The sequence below is a fragment of the Durio zibethinus genome, chromosome 14, assembly GCF_047325235.1.
Source record: "Durio zibethinus cultivar Kanyao isolate XHJ-2024 chromosome 14, ASM4732523v1, whole genome shotgun sequence".
In the NCBI taxonomy this organism is placed as follows: domain Eukaryota; kingdom Viridiplantae; phylum Streptophyta; class Magnoliopsida; order Malvales; family Malvaceae; genus Durio; species Durio zibethinus.
Window position 1 is genome coordinate 3,546,731 of NC_143175.1, and position 20,409 is coordinate 3,567,139.

The 20,409-nt window shown below is 33.7% G+C and overlaps 4 protein-coding genes across 4 annotated transcripts; 2 read left to right on the forward strand and 2 right to left on the reverse strand.

The window, feature by feature from the left end:
- Positions 1–1,693: 1,693 nt before the first annotated feature.
- Positions 1,694–6,776, forward strand: LOC111294434 (MLO-like protein 1). Its single transcript, XM_022887732.2, has 13 exons — positions 1,694–1,999; positions 2,122–2,360; positions 2,677–2,793; positions 2,918–2,978; positions 3,241–3,332; positions 4,186–4,260; positions 4,364–4,452; positions 4,605–4,654; positions 5,109–5,149; positions 5,582–5,791; positions 5,879–5,946; positions 6,084–6,144; positions 6,226–6,776. The coding sequence occupies exons 1-13, from the start codon at positions 1,819–1,821 to the stop codon at positions 6,454–6,456; spliced, it is 1,515 nt and encodes a 504-aa protein (XP_022743467.2). The 5' UTR covers positions 1,694–1,818; the 3' UTR covers positions 6,457–6,776.
- A 2,804-nt stretch (positions 6,777–9,580) lies between these two features.
- On the forward strand, positions 9,581–11,620 carry LOC111293771 (large ribosomal subunit protein uL3c-like). Its single transcript, XM_022886701.2, has 2 exons — positions 9,581–10,185; positions 11,149–11,620. The coding sequence occupies exons 1-2, from the start codon at positions 9,648–9,650 to the stop codon at positions 11,436–11,438; spliced, it is 828 nt and encodes a 275-aa protein (XP_022742436.2). The 5' UTR covers positions 9,581–9,647; the 3' UTR covers positions 11,439–11,620.
- A 1,398-nt stretch (positions 11,621–13,018) lies between these two features.
- Positions 13,019–17,514, reverse strand: LOC111293770 (chromo domain-containing protein LHP1-like). Its single transcript, XM_022886699.2, has 6 exons — positions 17,071–17,514; positions 16,725–16,750; positions 16,517–16,603; positions 15,380–16,153; positions 13,778–13,838; positions 13,019–13,675 (listed from the first exon to the last, which is right to left on the reverse strand). Exons 1-6 carry the CDS (start codon positions 17,368–17,370, stop codon positions 13,628–13,630), a joined length of 1,296 nt encoding a protein of 431 aa, XP_022742434.1. The 5' UTR covers positions 17,371–17,514; the 3' UTR covers positions 13,019–13,627.
- Positions 17,515–18,535: 1,021 nt separating this feature from the next.
- LOC111293866 (UPF0664 stress-induced protein C29B12.11c-like) lies at positions 18,536–20,386 on the reverse strand. The gene is made up of 5 exons (XM_022886893.2): positions 20,185–20,386; positions 19,953–20,064; positions 19,198–19,269; positions 18,898–19,109; positions 18,536–18,810 (listed from the first exon to the last, which is right to left on the reverse strand). Exons 1-5 carry the CDS (start codon positions 20,292–20,294, stop codon positions 18,702–18,704), a joined length of 615 nt encoding a protein of 204 aa, XP_022742628.1. The 5' UTR covers positions 20,295–20,386; the 3' UTR covers positions 18,536–18,701.
- Positions 20,387–20,409: the final 23 nt, after the last annotated feature.

Here is a 20,409-nt window from a genome sequence, read left to right on the forward strand (position 1 = left end):
GCTATCGACGTGAAAATAAATAAATCAATTAGTCAATCAACATGCTTAGTTTAGTCAAAGGATTTGTTGATTGTTGTGAGAAAAAGAAAGAAACTACAAATTTTCTTTAAATAAACAATTAGTAAATAGTAGGGTTGATAATTCATTTCATTTGATTCGATCTAATTAATTTTATAAGATTAAATTTTTTTTTTAAATTAGATTTAAAGTTGGACATTTTTAACAAAAAGTTAAAATTGAATTCTATGTAAACTCATTTTAATTTGATATTATATATATTATTTATTATTATTTATTTATTTTTATATTTATATTTAAAAAATAATATTTTATAAATTTTAAATCGATTATAAATTTAAATATATAAAAAATAAATTAAATATAAATATAATATTTTAATATCAAATTAAATTTAAATATTAAATTTATAAAATCAAATCAAATTCACTAAAAAAAAATATTTATCCCTACCTAATTCGTTGTTGCCCATGGTAAATAGAGTAAGACGCGTATCGATAATAAACAGAGTAAAACGCGTTTCGTTTAAATATCAATTGTATTTAGAGCCATGTTGAAAAAGTCTTAAGATTAGTACAATAATAAAATAGTACTCAGATAAAACCATGAAAAAAGCCACAAAATATTCCAAAAAGTAAAAGCAAGAACAAAAGAGAAAAGATCAAAGCAAAATCCTTAAAAACAAACAAAAGACAATACAAAAAAGAAGAACAAAGCATTGACTTCTGCGCCACAACATTGATTTGCCTTCTCATGTTCTCAAGGCTTTAACTTCATAGGAAAGGTGTCTGATCCAGATCATACCAACAACCATCAATTAAAAAGATTTGTAAGAAATCAAATGTACCAAATCTTGTTTCATTGAAAGAGAAAAAGGGTAAACTTTTCTTTTCATTTTTCTTTTTCATGTTACAAATATTGTATAAACTTCTTCTTGCTTTATTATTATTATTATTATTTTTTAGGTGAAGAAAAGTTACAGTTCACCTTGTTGGTTTCACTAGATCTTTCACTACTACTTTAATTTATTTATTATAAAAAATTATGAAAAAAAAAAGAAAAAACAATGAAAATGTTGAAAAGTTTGATAAATTATTCACAAACCCCAAAATGTAGCATTATCATGACTTCATTTCCTACAATATTCCACCAAAAAATGGAATCTCAAAAGCAAGAAAGAGAAAAAAAATAAAAAAAAAAACAAAAAATCACTTAAAATCAAATGTCAGAACAAACCATGACCCATTTTTCATCTATTCAATATCAAATCTAACCCCAATCATCAACTCCCAACCCTATATCTGAGTGAACCAAATCCTTTGCTCCATTGCTATCAGTGGGTTCTCTTGTTTTTCTTGACCCTTTAGGTTCCCTTTGTTGTTATGTAATAAAACTAAAAACAAATCCTTAAAATATTATAGTATTACAAAATATACAATTTTTTTTTATAAAAAAGTAATAATTTTGAGTTGAAAAAAAGTCACATGCATACCATATGAAACCTCATCACATAAACATTTCATTATTACAGTACCCAACAAAAGAGAGGTCGTTCTCTTTCAAAAACTAACAATTATAATATCTTTGTTAAATTATATTAATATTAAAAAATCTGATTAAACTGTTGTTATAATCCAGTATCACTTTAAAAAACTGATAGATAATTTAAGTCAACGAGATTTGTTGGCCTTTGGTTCTTCTCTCCTGAGAACCTAGGAGAGAACCAAACCAATAATAGTTAAACACTTTTGACAAGAAAAAAAAAAGGAAGAAAGGTAAAGAAAGAAGCTTTGGTGAGAAATGGGTGAAGGCGGAGAGGGGGCAACCTTGGAGTACACACCAACATGGGTTATAGCAGCAGTTTGCACGGTGATTGTTGCCATCTCTTTGGCCATGGAGCGTTTGCTTCATTATCTTGGGACTGTTTTGAAGAAGAAACAACAGAAACCACTCTTTGAGGCTCTTTTGAAAGTCAAAGAAGGTAAACCATTTCTTTTTTCTCTCGATTTTTCATTTGTTTGATTTTAAATGTATTGCCATAGAGAAATTCTTTTGCTATTTTCCAAATTGTAACCTTGAAATGGGTTTTTTTCTTTTCGACAGAGTTGATGCTGTTGGGGTTTATATCACTGTTGCTGACAGTATTTCAGGGTGCAATTTCTAAAATCTGCATGTCAAGGGAAGCATTAACACACATGCTTCCTTGTAAAATTGAACACAACAGTGGTACTTCTACAACATCAGATTTTCAAAAGTATTTTGCTTTCACCCTGTCAGGGGGAACCAGGCGCCTACTGGCTGAAGCATCTACGTCTTCCCAGATGGGATACTGTAGTGAGAAGGTAACATAGTTGCCCATCACCAAATCAATGGTTGTTAATCTTATGTGTGCTTTATTGTCGATAACTCTTGCTTTATATGTTCAAATAAGGAAAAACAAGGAATTATTGTATCTATTGTCATGGTTAGAAAGGAAATCCTGATGAGAGTAATATTATAGTTCTGATGGTTAAACTGAGGCATCGATAGTGTATCAAATGCATCTAGGGTTCCAAAACAATCCCATGTATCATATTGAGTAGAGTAATACAGGTTCTGGCTCTTTTTTCTTTTTCTTTTAAAGACAGACATTTTTATTTCCATATTTTTGTGCTTCAGGGTAAGGTACCCTTGTTGTCTGTTGAAGCGCTACATCATCTGCATATTTTTATCTTCGTCCTGGCCATTGTCCATGTGACATTCTGTGTTCTCACAGTTTCTTTTGGAGGGCTAAAGGTAAGCAGTCTAATAGGTTTCATTTGCTTATTCTTCAACTATTTCTATGTGGTAGAGTTGATTTTCTTTTCCAATCATTTTTTTTTCTCTGCCTTTCATTAAAAGACATTGTTTGTTGATGTAGATACGTCAATGGAAACATTGGGAAGATTCAATTGCAAAAGAGAATTATGATCCACAGCAAAGTAAGGATCAATACCAATCTAAATGCTCACTATTTTCCATGATATCATTTAATTATTCAGTGCACACATGGACATGCGTGTTCAGAATCTTGCTCAAGGCCTATAGAAGTATTGCCCTAGGGTATTGTTAATGGGACTGCAAACTTAATGAAGCCTTATCTCAAAGTCAATAGACTATGCAGTATATGTCTCTAATGTGACCTGCTACTGCTAGTCCATTTTTGTCTTTGGTGCTTCTAATTTTTGTACTCTGTTAGTGCAGTGTTGAAAAAAGTCACTCATGTCCATCAGCATACTTTTATCAAAGAGCATTTTCTGGGTATTGGTAAAGACTTTATTTTGCTAGGGTGGTTGGTAAGCTGCTATTCCATTTATGAGTTATGATACAATAATTTTGCCTTTTACATCTATAACAATTGAACTTAATGAAAAGGCCAAAAGGGTTGATTCTAAACTGTTCTTTCTTTTTTTTATGCACCCTCTTCCCTTGCCTGTCATGTGTGAGAATTGGCATGAAATATGCATGTCAGAGAAAAGGTAGACCTTGAAATTGCTTTATATATGAGAAATATGCACTGTTTGTCCATGGCCTAGGTTTTGTTTTTTGTGGGTGGAGTTGGGGTTTTGTCTTGATGGTCTTATGGCAACTATTTTGTTAAATATCAATTGGGCATAGGCCTGCCTTTTGGTTTGCCATTGTTTGGAATTTGGTATGCTTATTAGATAAATGTGTCTGTGCTTATGCTTGCGCTCATTTCTGCCTCTTTTGGTTGATAAGTTTATGATTGATCCTCCTATAATATGTTTTTCAATTCTCAAGGGAAGGATTATTTTTCCTCAAGAGTTTTCTAACTTGGTATTGGACAAAATGGAAGAAATACTATAGTTTAATAAGAAGTAATGCTGTGCCTCATAAGACGGGGAGTACGAGTGAAGGTCATACTTAAATTGGGTTTGTTTCTGCTTTCAATGAATATCTTTACCCCTGCCCTGTTTAGTTACCTTCAAAGAATAAAAGCTTTTAGTTCTGTCAGGTATCTTTGTCTCCCTGGTCTCACTTTTCTTTCATAATTTTGAACACTAAAGACATCCAATAAGAAGCAATATTAATTGAGCCTCAAACATTTTTTTCAAAACCAGAAGTTTGTCTGCTTCTGCTAACCATGACTCTGATCTTCTTCTTCATTTTCCTGTTGTTTTCTTACAGCATTCATTTTTTAAGCAATTCTATGCATCTGTGACCAAATCAGATTACGTGACACTAAGGCTGGGTTTCATCATGGTAAGTTTTCTGTGCAAAACTGGCTGTCTTGCAGAACTTTGTTATGGTTGTAATGTCATTCCTTGTCATAGCCAATTACCAATATTTACTTTTTTTATTGCAGAGACATTGCAAATCGAATCCCAAGTTTAATTTTCACAAATACATGATACGAGCCTTAGAAGATGATTTTAAGCATGTTGTTGGTATAAGGCAAGTGATGTTTGAGAGTATATATGTGAAGATTTATGTGTCATATGGTTTCTTTTCTTGCACACATCAAATAGGTATTTGTAAGTTCTGACTTTAAATCATGTTTACATGATAATTCTTTTTGATTTATTGTTTCATTTGTTCATTTGCAGTTGGTATCTCTGGGTATTTGTGGTCATCTTCTTGTTGCTGAATGTTAATGGTATGTGATACCATTGATTATTGGCAATTAACTTAATCTTGATGCCTTATGCTGTTCGCATTATCATGTTTTGATGTTCATTCTGTTCACAATCTTGTCAAAAAAGCTATTCTTCTGATAAGAATTTTCTTTTTAATAGTTCAGAAAGGGTTGCATGTGTTATGCCAACTCATAGCACTTCTAACTATTTAATGTGGGACTACATTGTTGGTAATATAGAACTGTGTTGTCTGGTGGTGCTATTATTATTTGTTCTCTTTTCTAAAGTTTAGGTTATATTTTAATCTTTCCAATGTAATGAATGAAAAATAACAATGATGGCAGTTTCTTATAATATGAACCTTTTTTTTTTTTGGGCTTCTATGGCATGTAATAGATGTTTTTGTTGAGATTATACTACCTACCATTAATATACCATGTATAATGATGACATTTTCTCAATTTTCTTCTGCAGGCTGGCATACATATTTCTGGATAGCATTCATTCCTTTTATTGTGAGTAGTTTTAGTACAGTTTCTTATGCACACATATATACATGAACAAAACTAAAAACATATCTACCTACACAAAATATAACTAATTGCTGTGATTCCAAAATGGAAGAGATAATTGAATAGGCTAAAAAATTTTCAAATAATCTGATCCATATTCTGTTAAATCTTTTGAGAAACCGATTAATGGGATGACGGAATCTCATTCTACTTGTCAAGATCAATTTTTGTCAACAATGATCCTCATAGTACTATAATAAAATGCAAAAGAATGAAACTCAGTAACATGAGAAATTCATTGACATTAGAAGGTAGTGATCATGTCCTCCCATTACATGCATCAAAGAAAGCTGTCCACAATGTAGAATTTTATTTATATACAAGTTCTTTTTTGCTTACCTGTTCTGTTTTTGCATTTATTTATTTATTTTCCAGCTTCTACTTGCTGTGGGCACCAAGCTCGAGCATGTGATTACCCAGTTGGCTCACGAGGTTGCTGAGAAACATGTAGCTATTGAAGGTGAATTAGTGGTTCAACCATCAGATGAACACTTTTGGTTCAACAAGCCTCGTATTATCCTCTTCTTGATCCATTTTATCCTCTTCCAAAATGCTTTTGAGATTGCATTTTTCTTTTGGATATGGGTAAGCTTATATTTTAGACCACTATTTTGCCATATGAACCACATAGTAATTGTGATGACATAATGATACTTTCTTCATCATCTATAGGTTCAGTTTGGATTTGATTCCTGCATAATGGGTCAAATTGGTTATATCATTCCAAGACTTGTTATAGGGTAAAATCCAATGACCAATCCCTTTATGCTATTGTTAGATTTTGGTTGGTTTTAAAATTTTTCCTCTTCTATCAATATTATTATATGTGCATTATGATTGTGTTGCTAAGCTTTTTATTTTCTGTTTGTTCCTTCAGGGTTTTCGTTCAGGTACTATGTAGTTATAGCACATTGCCACTTTATGCCATTGTCACACAGGTTAGTTGAGTCTCTTGTAACCATAAACTTCAATTCCTTATCTGGAACTCCAATTTACATGCCTTTCCTATGGAATTGAAGATGGGAAGCTCATTCAAGAAGGCAATATTTGACGAGCACATACAAGCTGGCCTTGTTGGTTGGGCACAGAAGGCGAAGAAAAAGAATGCCTTAAAAGCTGCTACTGAGGATGCAGCTCCAGCAAGCACCGGGCAATGCCCTTCTGTTGCAATTCAGATGGGGAGAGCTTTGCGTAATGCATCAGCTCCCGAGGAGATTCGTCCTTCACAGGGTTCTGATGGCTCAAGATGAGCAGTGTTGATGGGCAAGAGAGCTATGCTTCTTGCTTCATAGTGGAAAGTGCTGGTTTTATAGAATAACAGCAAGATTGTATTTTATATTCACATGGGTGGTATATGTTCTGACAGAGTGTGTCCTGGGCATCTAATTTGGATTTGAAATGAATGTCTCAGTACAGAAAGATGATGTCTATTAAAATGCTTAGTCAACAAGTTAAAGAATGGGAAGAGTTTGTAACATCCATCTGCAGCATTCAGTTGCTGTTAGTGCTGTCTGCTTAGTGTATCTAAACAGCAGTTATTCTGCAATCTTAACCCAGAGTTTTGTTGCCATGGAGTTTGAAAATTTATTTACTGTGTTCTTCTCCAAGAACCCTATCAGGTCTTCTTCAAGAACTCATTTGCTTGTCCATCCTGAAAGACATAAAAACTGGATATATGTTCTCAAAGGCTTTGAAAATTTCATTTCTCTTCTGAGCTTCAGCAATAGCAATCTCTCCGGAAGGAAAAACCAAACCATAATTTTGGGTTGTTTCATTTGATAAATCAATCCAGGAAAGAACTCTGGCTCAAATATTGAAAACTTGCTGTGAGAATTCGCAAGCTGTGTACGACTGAAAGGGTATGTAAAATCACAAGAGACAACTATGCTCTGAATCTTGAAATCTTTGTACTCAACATCAAAACCAAGCTTTTGAATGATCCGACCATGCTTACAAATTGTTGCCCGGTTTTGGCTATGTAGCAAACCATATATTGACAAAAGAGAATATCAGAGCAGTGGTTTTGGGCACCTTATACTCATCATGCCGCAGCAAACTTCTCGGGGTTGTATTCAGCATTTCACGCATGAAGAGAAATGGCTTTGAGGTCCAGCTCGCAACCCAGCTTCACAGTCGACACCACATTCTCGATGGTAGGGACAATGCCAGAACCCAGACCCAAAGGGTGCCTGGAACTAGAGCTGGAAGGTTCCGACACTTGGCTACTCTCTAACACTATATCAGCTTCCGTTGCTGATATCAAGAACAACTCTCTTAACACTACTCTCTTGATGTATTACATTGCGTGTTGAGTGTTGGCTGATGCTGAATGAATGAAGTGATTACACAAAATTTTGAAGCCCTGAAAAATTTTGAGTGTCAGGAAAATTTTTTTCTTTAAATTTTTTTATTTTTTCAAAATTTGGATGATCATGTACATTTTTTTTGCTTTTGCATCCCTCAATGCTAGGAATGCAGTGCTTAATGATCAAAACAATTTGCAGAATCGGAAAAAGGGAAATCTGAAGCTGGAAACTCTTTTTTTTTCCTATTAATATGACAATATTTCTTAATGATATTTTGGGTATTGAGTTAATGAAAATTTCTCATTTTATCAAATTGATTGCTAGTATTTCAAACAATTAATTAACACTTAATAAAAAAATCTTATATCAAGCAAAACAAATTCAATTACAAATTTTAAAATTCATATAATTTTCAATAATAAATTAAAGAAAATAATATGAGTTTAGATACCAAATTTGAAAAAAATAACATTCAAAGGCTCAAAAGAATAGCAATTAAGCTATCCCTCTTTGTTGTTTTGGCCAAAAGCAATTAAACTCTCTTTGGTCAACATGTTTTTGCTATCTTTTTTATTTATTTTTCATTTTTACCTTATGATTTTATTATTCTTTACAAAAAAAAAAAAAAAAGCTCCAATAAATTTATTTGATACCTATGTATAATTCAAAACAGCCTTAATTAACTTTGTTGCTTTTGTTGTCATATAGCTTGAAGACTTCACTTCAAACCCTACTCAAAGTGTAAGTTGCTCATAACACTTACTCTGAGAAGAAAAAGGCATGCAAATTCCTTTATTTGCACTTCTTGTCCAAGTTTTATGTCAAAGTGCATAGAATAAAGTAGTAGAATGGTTTGGTTTCATTGAGACATTATTTGTTCAATCTTACTGATTCATTATCTGCCTTTCTGTTTTGTCATGGTCATAACAAGTCGGTGAAAAGGATCAAATTCATTGATGCAAGAAACTTGTGAGTGAACTGCTATGTCCTGTTAATTCGTTCAAAAAAATTGCAAATATGTTTCCCTAAGGTGTTTTAGTTTGAAATGATGCGAGGATTAGTCCTACTAACCTTTCGATTGATTTAGGACCTGAAATTGAAAAGGTGAAGGCTTATTATTAAGTTGCTGTTGCATTTAATTTCTTTAATCTGTTTTATTCGGTTCCGGCTTCCCTCATCGGATTAGCTATTTCCAAAGCCGCTTTAAAACCATTCCTAGGATAGCTTGAAGGTGACTGGTGATGTTTAGCATGATTGTTTTAATTTATTGTAAATTATTTTTTGTGATTGTTCATTATTTTCTTTTCTCTTTTATTTTTTCTCTTCTCTAACTTTGAAAGAGAAAATATCATTGGAGCACCTCAATTTATAAGGTATCATTCTAACGGAACTTTTCTCACTTCGAAACAGTTTTAATTATATTCATTGATGATTATTCGTTATTAATGTTTTATGTTCTTTTAGATTTTATTGAAAAATATTTATAAGGTATCATTTTATGGGACTTTTTATTTTTATTTTTAAAAAAAAATGAAAAAGGTCCTAGAGTAATATATTCACTATTCAACGCTCTTTCTTTTTCTCTTTTTATGTTCTTATATATATATATATATATATATATATATAGTTGACTAAATATTAAAATTAGATTTGATAATTTAAAATAATATGATATAAAAATAAATATAAAAATAATATAATTTAAAATTTTAATAATTATTATATATAAATTTAATAAAATTAAAAATATATATTATATATTTTTATATTAATATAAATTGTAACACAAAATTTTCATTTAAAACATTATATAAATTTATAAATTTTTAATATTTTATATGATATAAATATACGAATTAAGATTTAATTAAAACGCAACGATCAAAAAATTTTGATTAATATCTAAAAGGTAATTAAGTTAGGATAAGCAATCAAAAAATAAAAATGAAATAAAAAATTCTTCAAAAACCAATGGTCCTATGAACTATCCCATGCTTCCAACAGCACTAGATTGCGTCCCACTTCCCAATTTTCCCACAAAGGATAAGGGGGCATGAGGTTTCCATTTTTCTGAGTTTTTTCTCTCCTATTTTCTTCTTACTTTACTTTTTTCCGAACCAAACGCAGAAAATACTATGCCAATTGCTTCCTTATCTCTCCCTTCCTTAGGCCATTGCTGCCAAAAGTCTCCTCCTTTCTCCCTCAAATCTTCTTTTCTCTCAAAACCCACAAAAACCCAGTTTTCTTTTGCCTTCAAAACCACCCAAAAAAGGTCATTTTCCCATGTGGTCTCAATGAGCTTGGAAGCAGGCATTGGAGTAATGGGCACAAAGCTTGGCATGATGACTTACTTTGAAACTGATGGCACAGTTGTTCCAGTAACTGTCGTTGGTTTTAGAGAAGGAAATATAGTGACCCAAGTTAAAACCTCGGCTACTGATGGCTATGATGCTGTTCAAGTTGGGTATAGGAGAGTTAGAGATAAGAAGTTGACAAAGCCTGAGTTGGGTCATTTGGAGAAAAGTGGTATTATTCCCATGAGGCATTTGCAAGAGTTTAGGTTGCCAACTGTGGAGGAGTTTGAGGTTGGTCAGAAGTTAGCTATTGAAGAGAATTTTAAGGAAGGTGATCTTGTTGACGTCTCTGGGACTACCATCGGGAAAGGATTTCAAGGTTAGATTTTTTGTTTAATTCTTTTTGGTTGCATTTGGAAGGTGATGATTAATTGATGGTATTGTGTTATGGTTCTAGGGATATTGCTATGAAAGTTGTGTTTTTGCCTGTGTTTTATTGGAGATGTTGGAGGATCAGCAAAAGTTTGATCTTCCAAATCTAAAGCCTATAAGATTTGAGCAATGAGGTGTTGAAATAGCTTAATTTTTATTGATTGATTGTACACATATATACACCGATTACATATAAATGGAGAGTATAACACCATAAAGACTAAGATCCTAATTACAAGAAATAAGGATTGTAGACAGCTCCTAGAGTTGACCTTGAGATTGCATTCTCTTAACATGTTGCTGAGAATGCTCCTAAGATTTATTTTGCAGATTGTATTTGCATTTACTGCAGTTAATACAGCAATCACTTCTGTGATATACAATCTTGGTGTCATTATTGTTTGGTTGCAGCACATTGCTTGATTGCTGAATCTTGCAGCTGTTTGATTGTAAATTAGTGCTACTATTGTTCTGCATTAGCTTTTGCTTGTCCGTTGATGCTGCTGCTTCATGGTTCTGGTGAATAGTTTCCCTGTGTTTTATATGAGAACATATTATGCTTATATGCAATTTTAAGTGAATTTTTTTGTGTGAATCATAACTTGATCATAAATGTTTGCTGGTGTTGTTGACTTACAATCTTATGTTGATCAAATTGCAAAGTTCAAATGGGTATCTAGAAATATACATATATATATATATATATGTTTTTTGGTTGGTATATTCTCTAATTATATTATTTGGCTCATTTTACCTTGTGTTTAGCATTTTAATAAGAAATGCTAAGACTTTCTTCAAAGATTTTGAACTTCCTTTGCTCGTGATGTGGGTCTTGCTGTTTTGGCAATTCAAATTCCCCATTGGCGGAATTTAATATGTAACATAATTTTGTTCCCTAATTTTTACATAGGTGGAATAAAGCGCCATAATTTTAAACGAGGTCCAATGACCCATGGTTCCAAGAGTCATAGAGCGTTGGGGTCTATTGGTGCTGGAACAACACCTGGCCGTGTATACAAGGGGAAGAAAATGCCTGGCAGGATGGGAGGATGCAAAAGAAAGATCCGAAAGCTCAAGATAGTGAAAATTGACAATGAACTTCGAGTTGTGATGATCAAAGGTGCTGTCCCTGGTAAGCCAGGAAATCTGCTACGTATAACTCCAGCTAAGATTGTTGGAAAGAACATACCAAAGAACTAGTTTCATGTTCCGGTTAGTCTTGCATCATTGAAAATGCTAAATCCTGTATAACTTTTTTGCTCTCTGTACTAGAAATTTAGTTTTTCAGTTGTTGAATCTTTTGGTGCATTCTTTGGTGTATGATTTTAAGTAGAAATTACCATTTTCTGAGTTGATTCCTGAATTTGGGAATGGCTTCTCAATTTATGAAGTTCTTAAAACTGATCAGTCAATTTTATTAAATGTTCTCAGTGCATGTGTTCTCTCTGCTAAATTGTAGAATACAGCCAACGAAAGGTCTCATATATTGAATTTTCCTCACATTCAGCCAACGAACAGTTCTTAGTCTGGCTACTTCAATTTTCTCATCACTACATATCACGAGACAAGCATGACTAAATGGCAACTGACAAATTTCAAAACAATGATTCCCCCTGAAAATATTCTCTGAATCTGACCTTGTTTTTCTTTATCTGTTGAATTTTATCGTACACTGAAATAAGACTGCAACTTATTCCATCTGTACTGTAATAGTAATAATTTTATGTGTGGTTTTGGGTTGTGTTCTTATTGATGTAATATATCGAAATTTTCTGCAATATAAACGTTGATGAGAATGCTTTCAGTTGTTGCTTCCCCGCTGGTTTTTTCATCTTTGTCCTTATCTTAACTTCAACCTCATATCCATTTTCAGCCCCGCCTTTCATTTTATTTCTTCAATTTTTCGACAACGTCCAAAGCCATGATCTCGGAAGACTGTCCTGGCTGCTTTCAAATGCTTCCCTTAACATATTTTGACACCAACAGGGTAAAAGCTAAGTAGGACAGCAATGCTTTATATTTTGTTTAACTTGGTTTTGAATCCTCAGACTTACAACATGCTTAGATCAATGACAAATCAAGCACCAAACTTCGTCCATGCAAAAGGAAGGGGAAATAAAGAACAATAAATTTCCTGATCATTAAAATGAAAAATCCATTACTTTACGAACAGCTCACACAGCTGTTGGCAAGTTTTAGTTTACACATGTCTTTATTGTGCTTTACACACAAACACAAGCAAACAACCGCAATGCTCCAGAGACAGTTTCAGATGGGAGAAGCAAGGCTCAAACTCACCAAAAAATTATACAGAACTAAGAAGAGCACAACTAAAAGTAGAGTTCCCCATCCAAACCCATCTTCAATGGCAGAGCTACCTGCTTGCTGAAGAGGAGAGCTAAACAAACGTAGAGTAGGAAGAACGTTGAAAGCTGCTGCACAAGGACCAATGGTAAAGAAGTACAAGCACTATCACTACATAAAAACTGCCACTATCAGAGCCTCCTGCTTGAAACAAGGCAAACTAACTCTAGAATAGACAGCAGAGTAGGACCAAAGATCACCGATCCTAAGACTCCCACCATTAGAGATTGTACTAATGGAGATGGCCCTCCGCTTCTTTTTGTTCTGGGATTTTGAAATGCAAAGCGCAATCTTCTTTACCGTGAGAGTAGAAAAGTTTGTTGTAATGGAATTCAAACAATTTGATAATCCTTTTTTTTTTTTGGTTAATAATCACATGAAAGTTCAAGTTTCGTTTGACCAAATCCTAAATCGGGTAATGCACAAACAATTCACTAAAAATATATAAATACAGCTTAGTTAGCCACAAATGTAGCATAGACTGAAAAGATTCCATACAGTGCAAGTTTAGAACAGTGCAATATTCCTATACGATCGCAAGGATGAAACACTGCCATGGCAAGCAAATATGCTAGCAAATTCCGTGAAAAATAAACAAGTCACAGGTACAAGGACATGCGTTCGGAACCAAATATGCAAAATAGATTTCATCACCAGGACGCCATGCCAAGCTCCTCGTGTGGTGTAGGTGGAGAGACAGAAAAAGATGTAACTCATGTAAGCTTCATTCAGGCCAAAAAATGTTAGGCTTCATTGAACTTTGTCAGACAAAACTTCACTACTTCTAACCGTGTTAAATATCCAATTAACACACACTAATGGCAGGATACAGCTATCTAATCATACATACATAGCAAGAGAGAGAGTGAGAGATCTACAGCTACATCACTCCGCATGGCAGTACGAAACTGAGACAGCACATACTATCCTGATCTATCTCGTGCAACTAAGTTACAACACGTATACAAAACAAAACAAATATGGCTGGCTCTAGCTACACCAACACTCTAACTAAGCCTCAGTGATCAAGATGGAGGACTATACTTAAGATGTTGCTCGTAGAAGTTGATCAACTGGCACAGAAGAAAAAGAGACAAGAAGTGCAAGAAGTGTTAGCTGTTAGAGCCAATGTTAATTGACTAGGAAAAAGGTCAGGCAAGACAATGATCAATTACCAGAAGTGGATTGTTAGCTTTAAGATATCTGTTGTCCACCATAACCTCTTTTCCATCAGACCTGTCAAAAAATGCACCAAACAAAATTTATCATCGACAATGGAAACTTCAAGTGCAGCATCAATTTGAGCACTCTCAAACAACACAATCACATCAAAGATCAGCAAGCTTATCTTCCAATTAAAATTAAAAGCAAAACCCAGAAATTGCACTATTCTAACAGTTCATATCACAAAAACAGCTCCTTTTTCAGAGCCCACCACTCACTTTGATACCAACATCAATTTCAAATCCAATATACAATTCTCAGGAGCAAGAAAAGCTTCATCTTAAATTTACCAATGTGTAAAATTCTCCTACAGCCAAAAAGATAAGTCTTAATTGGGTCATTTATACACTCAACACCATCATATTTAGGTAAGAATTAAGATTACCATCAGGCTACCCTTGGACCAACGCAATAGCTAAATTTGCAATTTGATTCCTATAAAACAAGTCCACACATGCTGTATAAAACATATAAAAGAAATAAGAATCATAACTATCAAAGTTTGAGAAAATTTTCCACTATCAATTCTTAAATAATTAACAATCACTAATTTTTCAATAAAAGGCCCCAAAAGTGCAATTTCCTATCTGTCACGCTCTACAGCTGAAATCCATAAAAGCACGCTACATTTTCATATCATCCTTGTCATGTCCAAAGCAGCTACCTGCTCACCGATCAGGACTTTAATTTCAAGTCACCATAAAGTTACCATTCTCTTGGAAAAGATCTTTCAATTGTCAACCATGAAGAATGTACACTTTCCATTGAAAATTACACATGGAAACAGAAGCAGCCCATAATTCTTAATGAAGTGTAGTACATTCTCCCAAATTTTAAACTAAAGTCAAGCCAGAAATTCATGTAGAACATTTTTTTTCCTTTACGTTCTTTTAAACACTATGGTCAAATACAGGCACAAATAAAGTAAAATGCTGCAACAACAACTAAAGCTCTAAAGAGCAATATGAACGTACATTAAGTGTTAATACATCCCATAATAATTTACACAAGAAAGTACCACACTCCCATCCAATAATACCTACCACCAAGAGGAAGCCAAAATACTTTTCTCAGTCAGCCAAACTACAAACTTCATAACTTTTGTAGAACAATTAAATTTTTTCATGATCTTAATGTACAATATCATAGAAGGTTAGAAGTTTCTGCCTAAAAAAGTATTAAGCAATATATAGATATAATTTCAAGATGATATAAATCAGCAAATTAAGGTACAAAGGTAAGCAATTATATACAGACTGTTTTGAAAGTTATTTGCATTGCATGTACTTCTAGATAGAAAAGAAAAACAATCATAACAACATAAGAAAACACATCATTAGCTCAGATAGTTATGGAACCTAATATCATGGCATATGTTGGAAAAGTGGTTGCGAGATTCATTAAATGCAAAAGTTTTCTCTTCTTGTTTGTCCTGTAAAAAGTTGCACACTTACCACAATAGTAGATTCTATTTTAGCTTTTGTTTGGAAGATAGAAGCATAGAGAATTATTTTCATATAAAATGATGGCTGCATTAGAGTTTGAAAACAAACCTGATTGCCAAGAAGGTTACTGACACATCTTGATTGTTGTCTGATACAGAAGCTGAAAAGCCCACAGGTTTGAGGATCTTGGTTATGACAGGTACATTTACAGAATTATCAATCAGGGGCCCATGACTCAAACCATTAGCTGTTAAACCAAGATTTTCAATTCCTATCTGTGCATCTGTAATTCCATTGCCAACATGGATATTTGATGTAGCATTTTGAGTCAAATTAGATCCAGAGGAAGATAGATCTTGTTTAAACCTCTTCACAGAACCAGACTTCCTTCTTTTAGCCCCTGTGCGACGATCACTCTGAACGGATTCCACTTGATCAACCTTTGGTAGCCCATTAGCAAGGCCATCACCTTCAGAAATCTTGCCTCCTTGGAACCGCATAGCAAGCTTATCGGCATTGATCCCATTGGAAGATATTGCTCCTTTTAGCTCACTAAGCTTGGTATCATAATCATTTTCATCCTTCCTTTCATCAATTTGCTTTGAACCATTTGTAGATCCATTCTCCTTAACCCTCTTAGGTTTTTTAAGATTGTTGACATTTCCATTACTCACTCCCTCATGTGCTGGCACTGTAACTGGACTTGCGGCAGAAAGATCGGCAATATCTGAAATGTCAAAAGGAACCATGGAAGACTTATCAACAACAAGACCAGTGGCATTATATGTAGCAATGGAGGAACGCAGCTGCTTCTTCTTGGACTGTATATGAGGACCACCATACTTGCGTTTGCGCTTTCGATTGTGCTTCCCCGAACTCAAGCTTCAAATACAAAGGAAATTAAAGACATGTTGATATGGAAAAGACAAACTGGTTTTGTACACCCTATTTGCCTAGAAAGTTGAGGAGAAGTGAAAGGCAATGAAGGCACAACTCAACCAAATAGTTCAATAAGACTTAAACTAATTCAACTACTTGCCACTCAAATAGATTATAACACCAATCAATAACTTAACAATGAAGCCTGCTTTGGCTACTCGATGAAAAAGCTAGTCTAAAGGATATGAAACAAGAATAATGAATCAACACATTATTAACAGGGAAAATATTCTTTTCTTTTACCTAGCAACCATACAAAGCCGAGGAAGCTTTGAGCAATATGCTAAGGAAATCAAGGAATCTTACCTTTCCTCAAATGCATCTATAACATCAGAACAAGACAGGAGATTCTCCAATGGCTCCCATGTATTTGAAGTTTCTGGCCATCCACGCCTTCAAAACATGATAAAAATCACCCAAAATCAATAATTTGAATTACCATTTCTTAAGTAAGCTAACAACTCATACCGTTTTAAAAAAAAAAGTATTAAAGAGATAGAGAGAGGGTACTCACCATTTGATGAGATACTGAAGCTGGCCCTATATTATACACAAAAACACTCATAATTAAATAAAATAGAGTGAAAATTAAACCTAAAAGTTAAAAAAAATTCCTACCACCCCAAAAAAGGAAAGCAATGAATGGCATATTATAATTGTCTCATTTCCTAAAGTTTCTCCATTTCCATCACAAACACTCAAATTCGAGAATAAATAAATAAAGCAAATAAATGATACTAAAAAACCCAAAAAAGAAGTCAAAAAGCCTAAACTTTGGATACAAAGGAACCCATTTCCCCTTTGTCCCATCTGTTTGGTTCAAGAGAAAATTAACCTAAAAAATTAAAAAAAGATCCAACCTTTCTAACCCTTTTACGACGAATAGCTTCAATCTCAAAGAACCCATCATCAAGCTTAGTCCTTTCTTCCTCTTTTCCATAATCATTTTCTTCTTCTTTCCCTTCTTCTTCTTCTCCTCCTTCTTCTTCATCTTCTTCATCCTCTTCCTCCTCTTCTTCTCCTTCTTCTTCCCTCTTTCTCTCCCTAAGTCCTTCACTTTCCACTGTTTGTCCGCCACTCCCTCCTCTTTTCTTCTCTTTCTCACCACCCCCTCCTCCTTCCTCACTCTGTACTACCCTTTTCCTCCCTCCTCCTTTCATTTCTTAAACAAAACCCAGAAACCCAAATGAAAAAAATATCACAAAGAAGTAGCCTTCTCTCTCTCTCTCTCTTCTTTTTTTTTTCCCTCTTCCTCTCTCTTTTGCAACGAATTTTGAGCTGGGAAGGTAACTCAGAGAAGTAGCAAATAAAAGGGTGTTCTACACCAAATAAAATTAAAGGGAGTTCTTTTTTGTGGGGGCGAATATTGAGTTGGACCCGAATTGACTCCGACCCACACTCTACATAGAATCGTCCCAAAGTTTTTTAAAACTACTTTTTCCTACTTTTGCCGTCTTTTCTTTGCCGCCTTTGTTTCCAGCATGTACTATTGTTCCTTATCCTTTCAAACTTCATTTGAATAAATTTATTTTATTCTCGAAAATTTAATTCTTTGATCATAAATATACATAAAATTATCAATTTTATTGAGTTAAATTAGATGTGAGCAGTCAGTTTATATAATTTTGAAAAATTAAAAATCGAACTAATTGATTTTTTTTAAAAATAAATGAAATAGATCAATATATTTTTAATAACAAGAATAATCAAATTAAAATAAATTGATCACTTCAATTGAAAATTTAAGTTTGTCAACTTTTTTCTTGCTAAAAATTTTGGACGAGAAAACTCTTATTTTTTATTCTTAAATATATAAATATAAATATTTTTATATATTTATATAAAATATGTAAAAATTTTATTTAAAATATCGGTAAGTACTAATATGTCAGTAAATTTCATTTTCCTCACATTTGTCATTTAGATTCGATAATATATTATATTCCAATCGTTCATTAAAATTCAATCACTTAAAAATGATTCTGATTCAATTAGCAAGGGAAAGACGAGGTGAAATTCGCATCCTCAATATCACATATTTTTATTTTTATTTTTTTTCCCTTCTATGCTTTATTATTTACAAAATAAAAATTAAATTTATGCTTTAAAGAAATATATGGTATAGCATTGGATGATATGATTATTTCATAATCCTTTAATCTCTGATTATTTTCACCCAATTGCTCATTAGTCCCCAATTTTTCACCTCTTTCTCAATCACCCTCTTTCCACTGCCTCACACAGCTTACCCTTTTCCTTCCTCTTTTTCATTTCCCATTCAATAACAACCAACCAAAATGCTAACCAACAAATTAACATGAAACGTACAAAAACAAGCAACTGTTATTCACTCATTCTGGTAAAGACAAGGGACAACAAAGAAAATGAAATAGTACCATAATGTGATGCCATTATGCAGCAATTAATTACACAACACAATAAACATTGCTTAAGTTTCTTACAATATGATCTTGAAAGGCTAAGATCAAAATCACATTGAGCCTTCAACCGGATGGGATTGGTAAGTGCGTCGCCTTAACTGAGACTCTGTAGTTGGCTGTTGTAAAAAGATTCTGGTTGGATCATTAGGGTCAACATATCTGCAAAAACAGAGAGAACAGTTTACTAGTAAGACACTTAAGAAATCGGTCATGCTATACTATGTGGTAGCTAACTAGGTCACTTACGCATGTCTCATCATTTCATCAACAGGAGTTTGTGCTGCTTGTAAAGGATCCATATGAGGTTGTGGTGCGGGATTTACTTGTTGATTATATTGTCTAACTGAGGAAATCAAGTTTAAGAAGAGTGGAACAAAGGTTCCACAGCCACCTTCTTTGAACAAAATCTTCAAGGAATGAGTGGAGTAGAGAGCCCTATGCTCGTTTTCTGGAACTACCTAAAATTTTGTAAAATCGACATATTCAAGAACTATTGAAAAATCTGCCAAGAGTTAACAGCAGAAGGTGTTGTTCCATTTTACTTACAGGCTCCACATGACCAGAAATGTTGTTGCAGTGAAATATTGGCTGGTTAAACTTTTCATCATGCACATAAAGCTGCATTAAGTAACATAAATCAATATATACGAATCAGTCTCAATCTGCAGGAGAATCTAACAAAGATACTTCATCCAAAAGATTGACAACAAAGATATAAGAGTGGTGGCAACAGCAGAAACAAATGCCTGCAAAAGGCACATATGCTCAATTTAACATTGACTCGGGTTTTATAACTTCAGATTATTGGAGAATGAACACAGAACAATAAATTTATAGTTTTAAAAAGCAAAATCCAAGACCAAAATCCAAGCTAAAAATTAGGGCTGATATTATGCAATGCCTCACAGAATCATTGTTAAAAACTACTTTATCAACTTAGATCTCATAAGCCATTCAATATTAGAGTTCAAACATAAAAACTATCAAGCAACAAAAGCAAAGGAAGCTATAGCAAAGTGGTTGTCATAAGAACAATAGATGCCAGAAGGTATGTTATGCAAAGAAGCAAAGCTAAGCCATATGCCATGAACATGAAGGCAATATTAATGGGCAACAAGGGATTGATTCAATCAGTCAGCTTGTTCGTCTTATAATAAGACGCCTTGGGTTTGAGCACCAGTGGCGCCTCGTCCATGCTACCAAAAACCCCCAAGCAATATCTAGGCTCCTGAAAAAGTGTTGAAGCAGCCTATCCGCCTCCAAATTTTATGACTCAAAACAAAAAAGAGAGGATGACGTACCAGAGGCATATCAAAAGCAAAGAAATTCCCAACAGGCTGACTTGCAACAAAGACCATCCTTACATTGGACAAGTAAATTGTGCCCCTTGCTTTAACACGACCTCCCTGAGATCTGAAAAATACCAAAACCATAACCAATTGAATTGATCCAGGTCCTCATCTTATTCTTACCTAAAACCAAAAAAAAAAACCCTAAAAGAGAAAATTAAAAATTAAAACAAAAAAAGGGTACCCGGGGATCTTGTCTACTTCGAACTCAACGCCATCTCTGACGAGAACGAACATCTCGTTGGTGAAAGGAACCGGCATACCATTTGGGAATAACTGAGGATTTAGGGCCATATTTCCCCTTTTTTTTTTTTTTTTTGCTTTTCTGCTAAAAGGAGGAATCACAGCTTTCTGGACTTTTTCTGCGTTTGGAGGAGTTGATGTGTATATTTATTTGCGTTGTTTATTT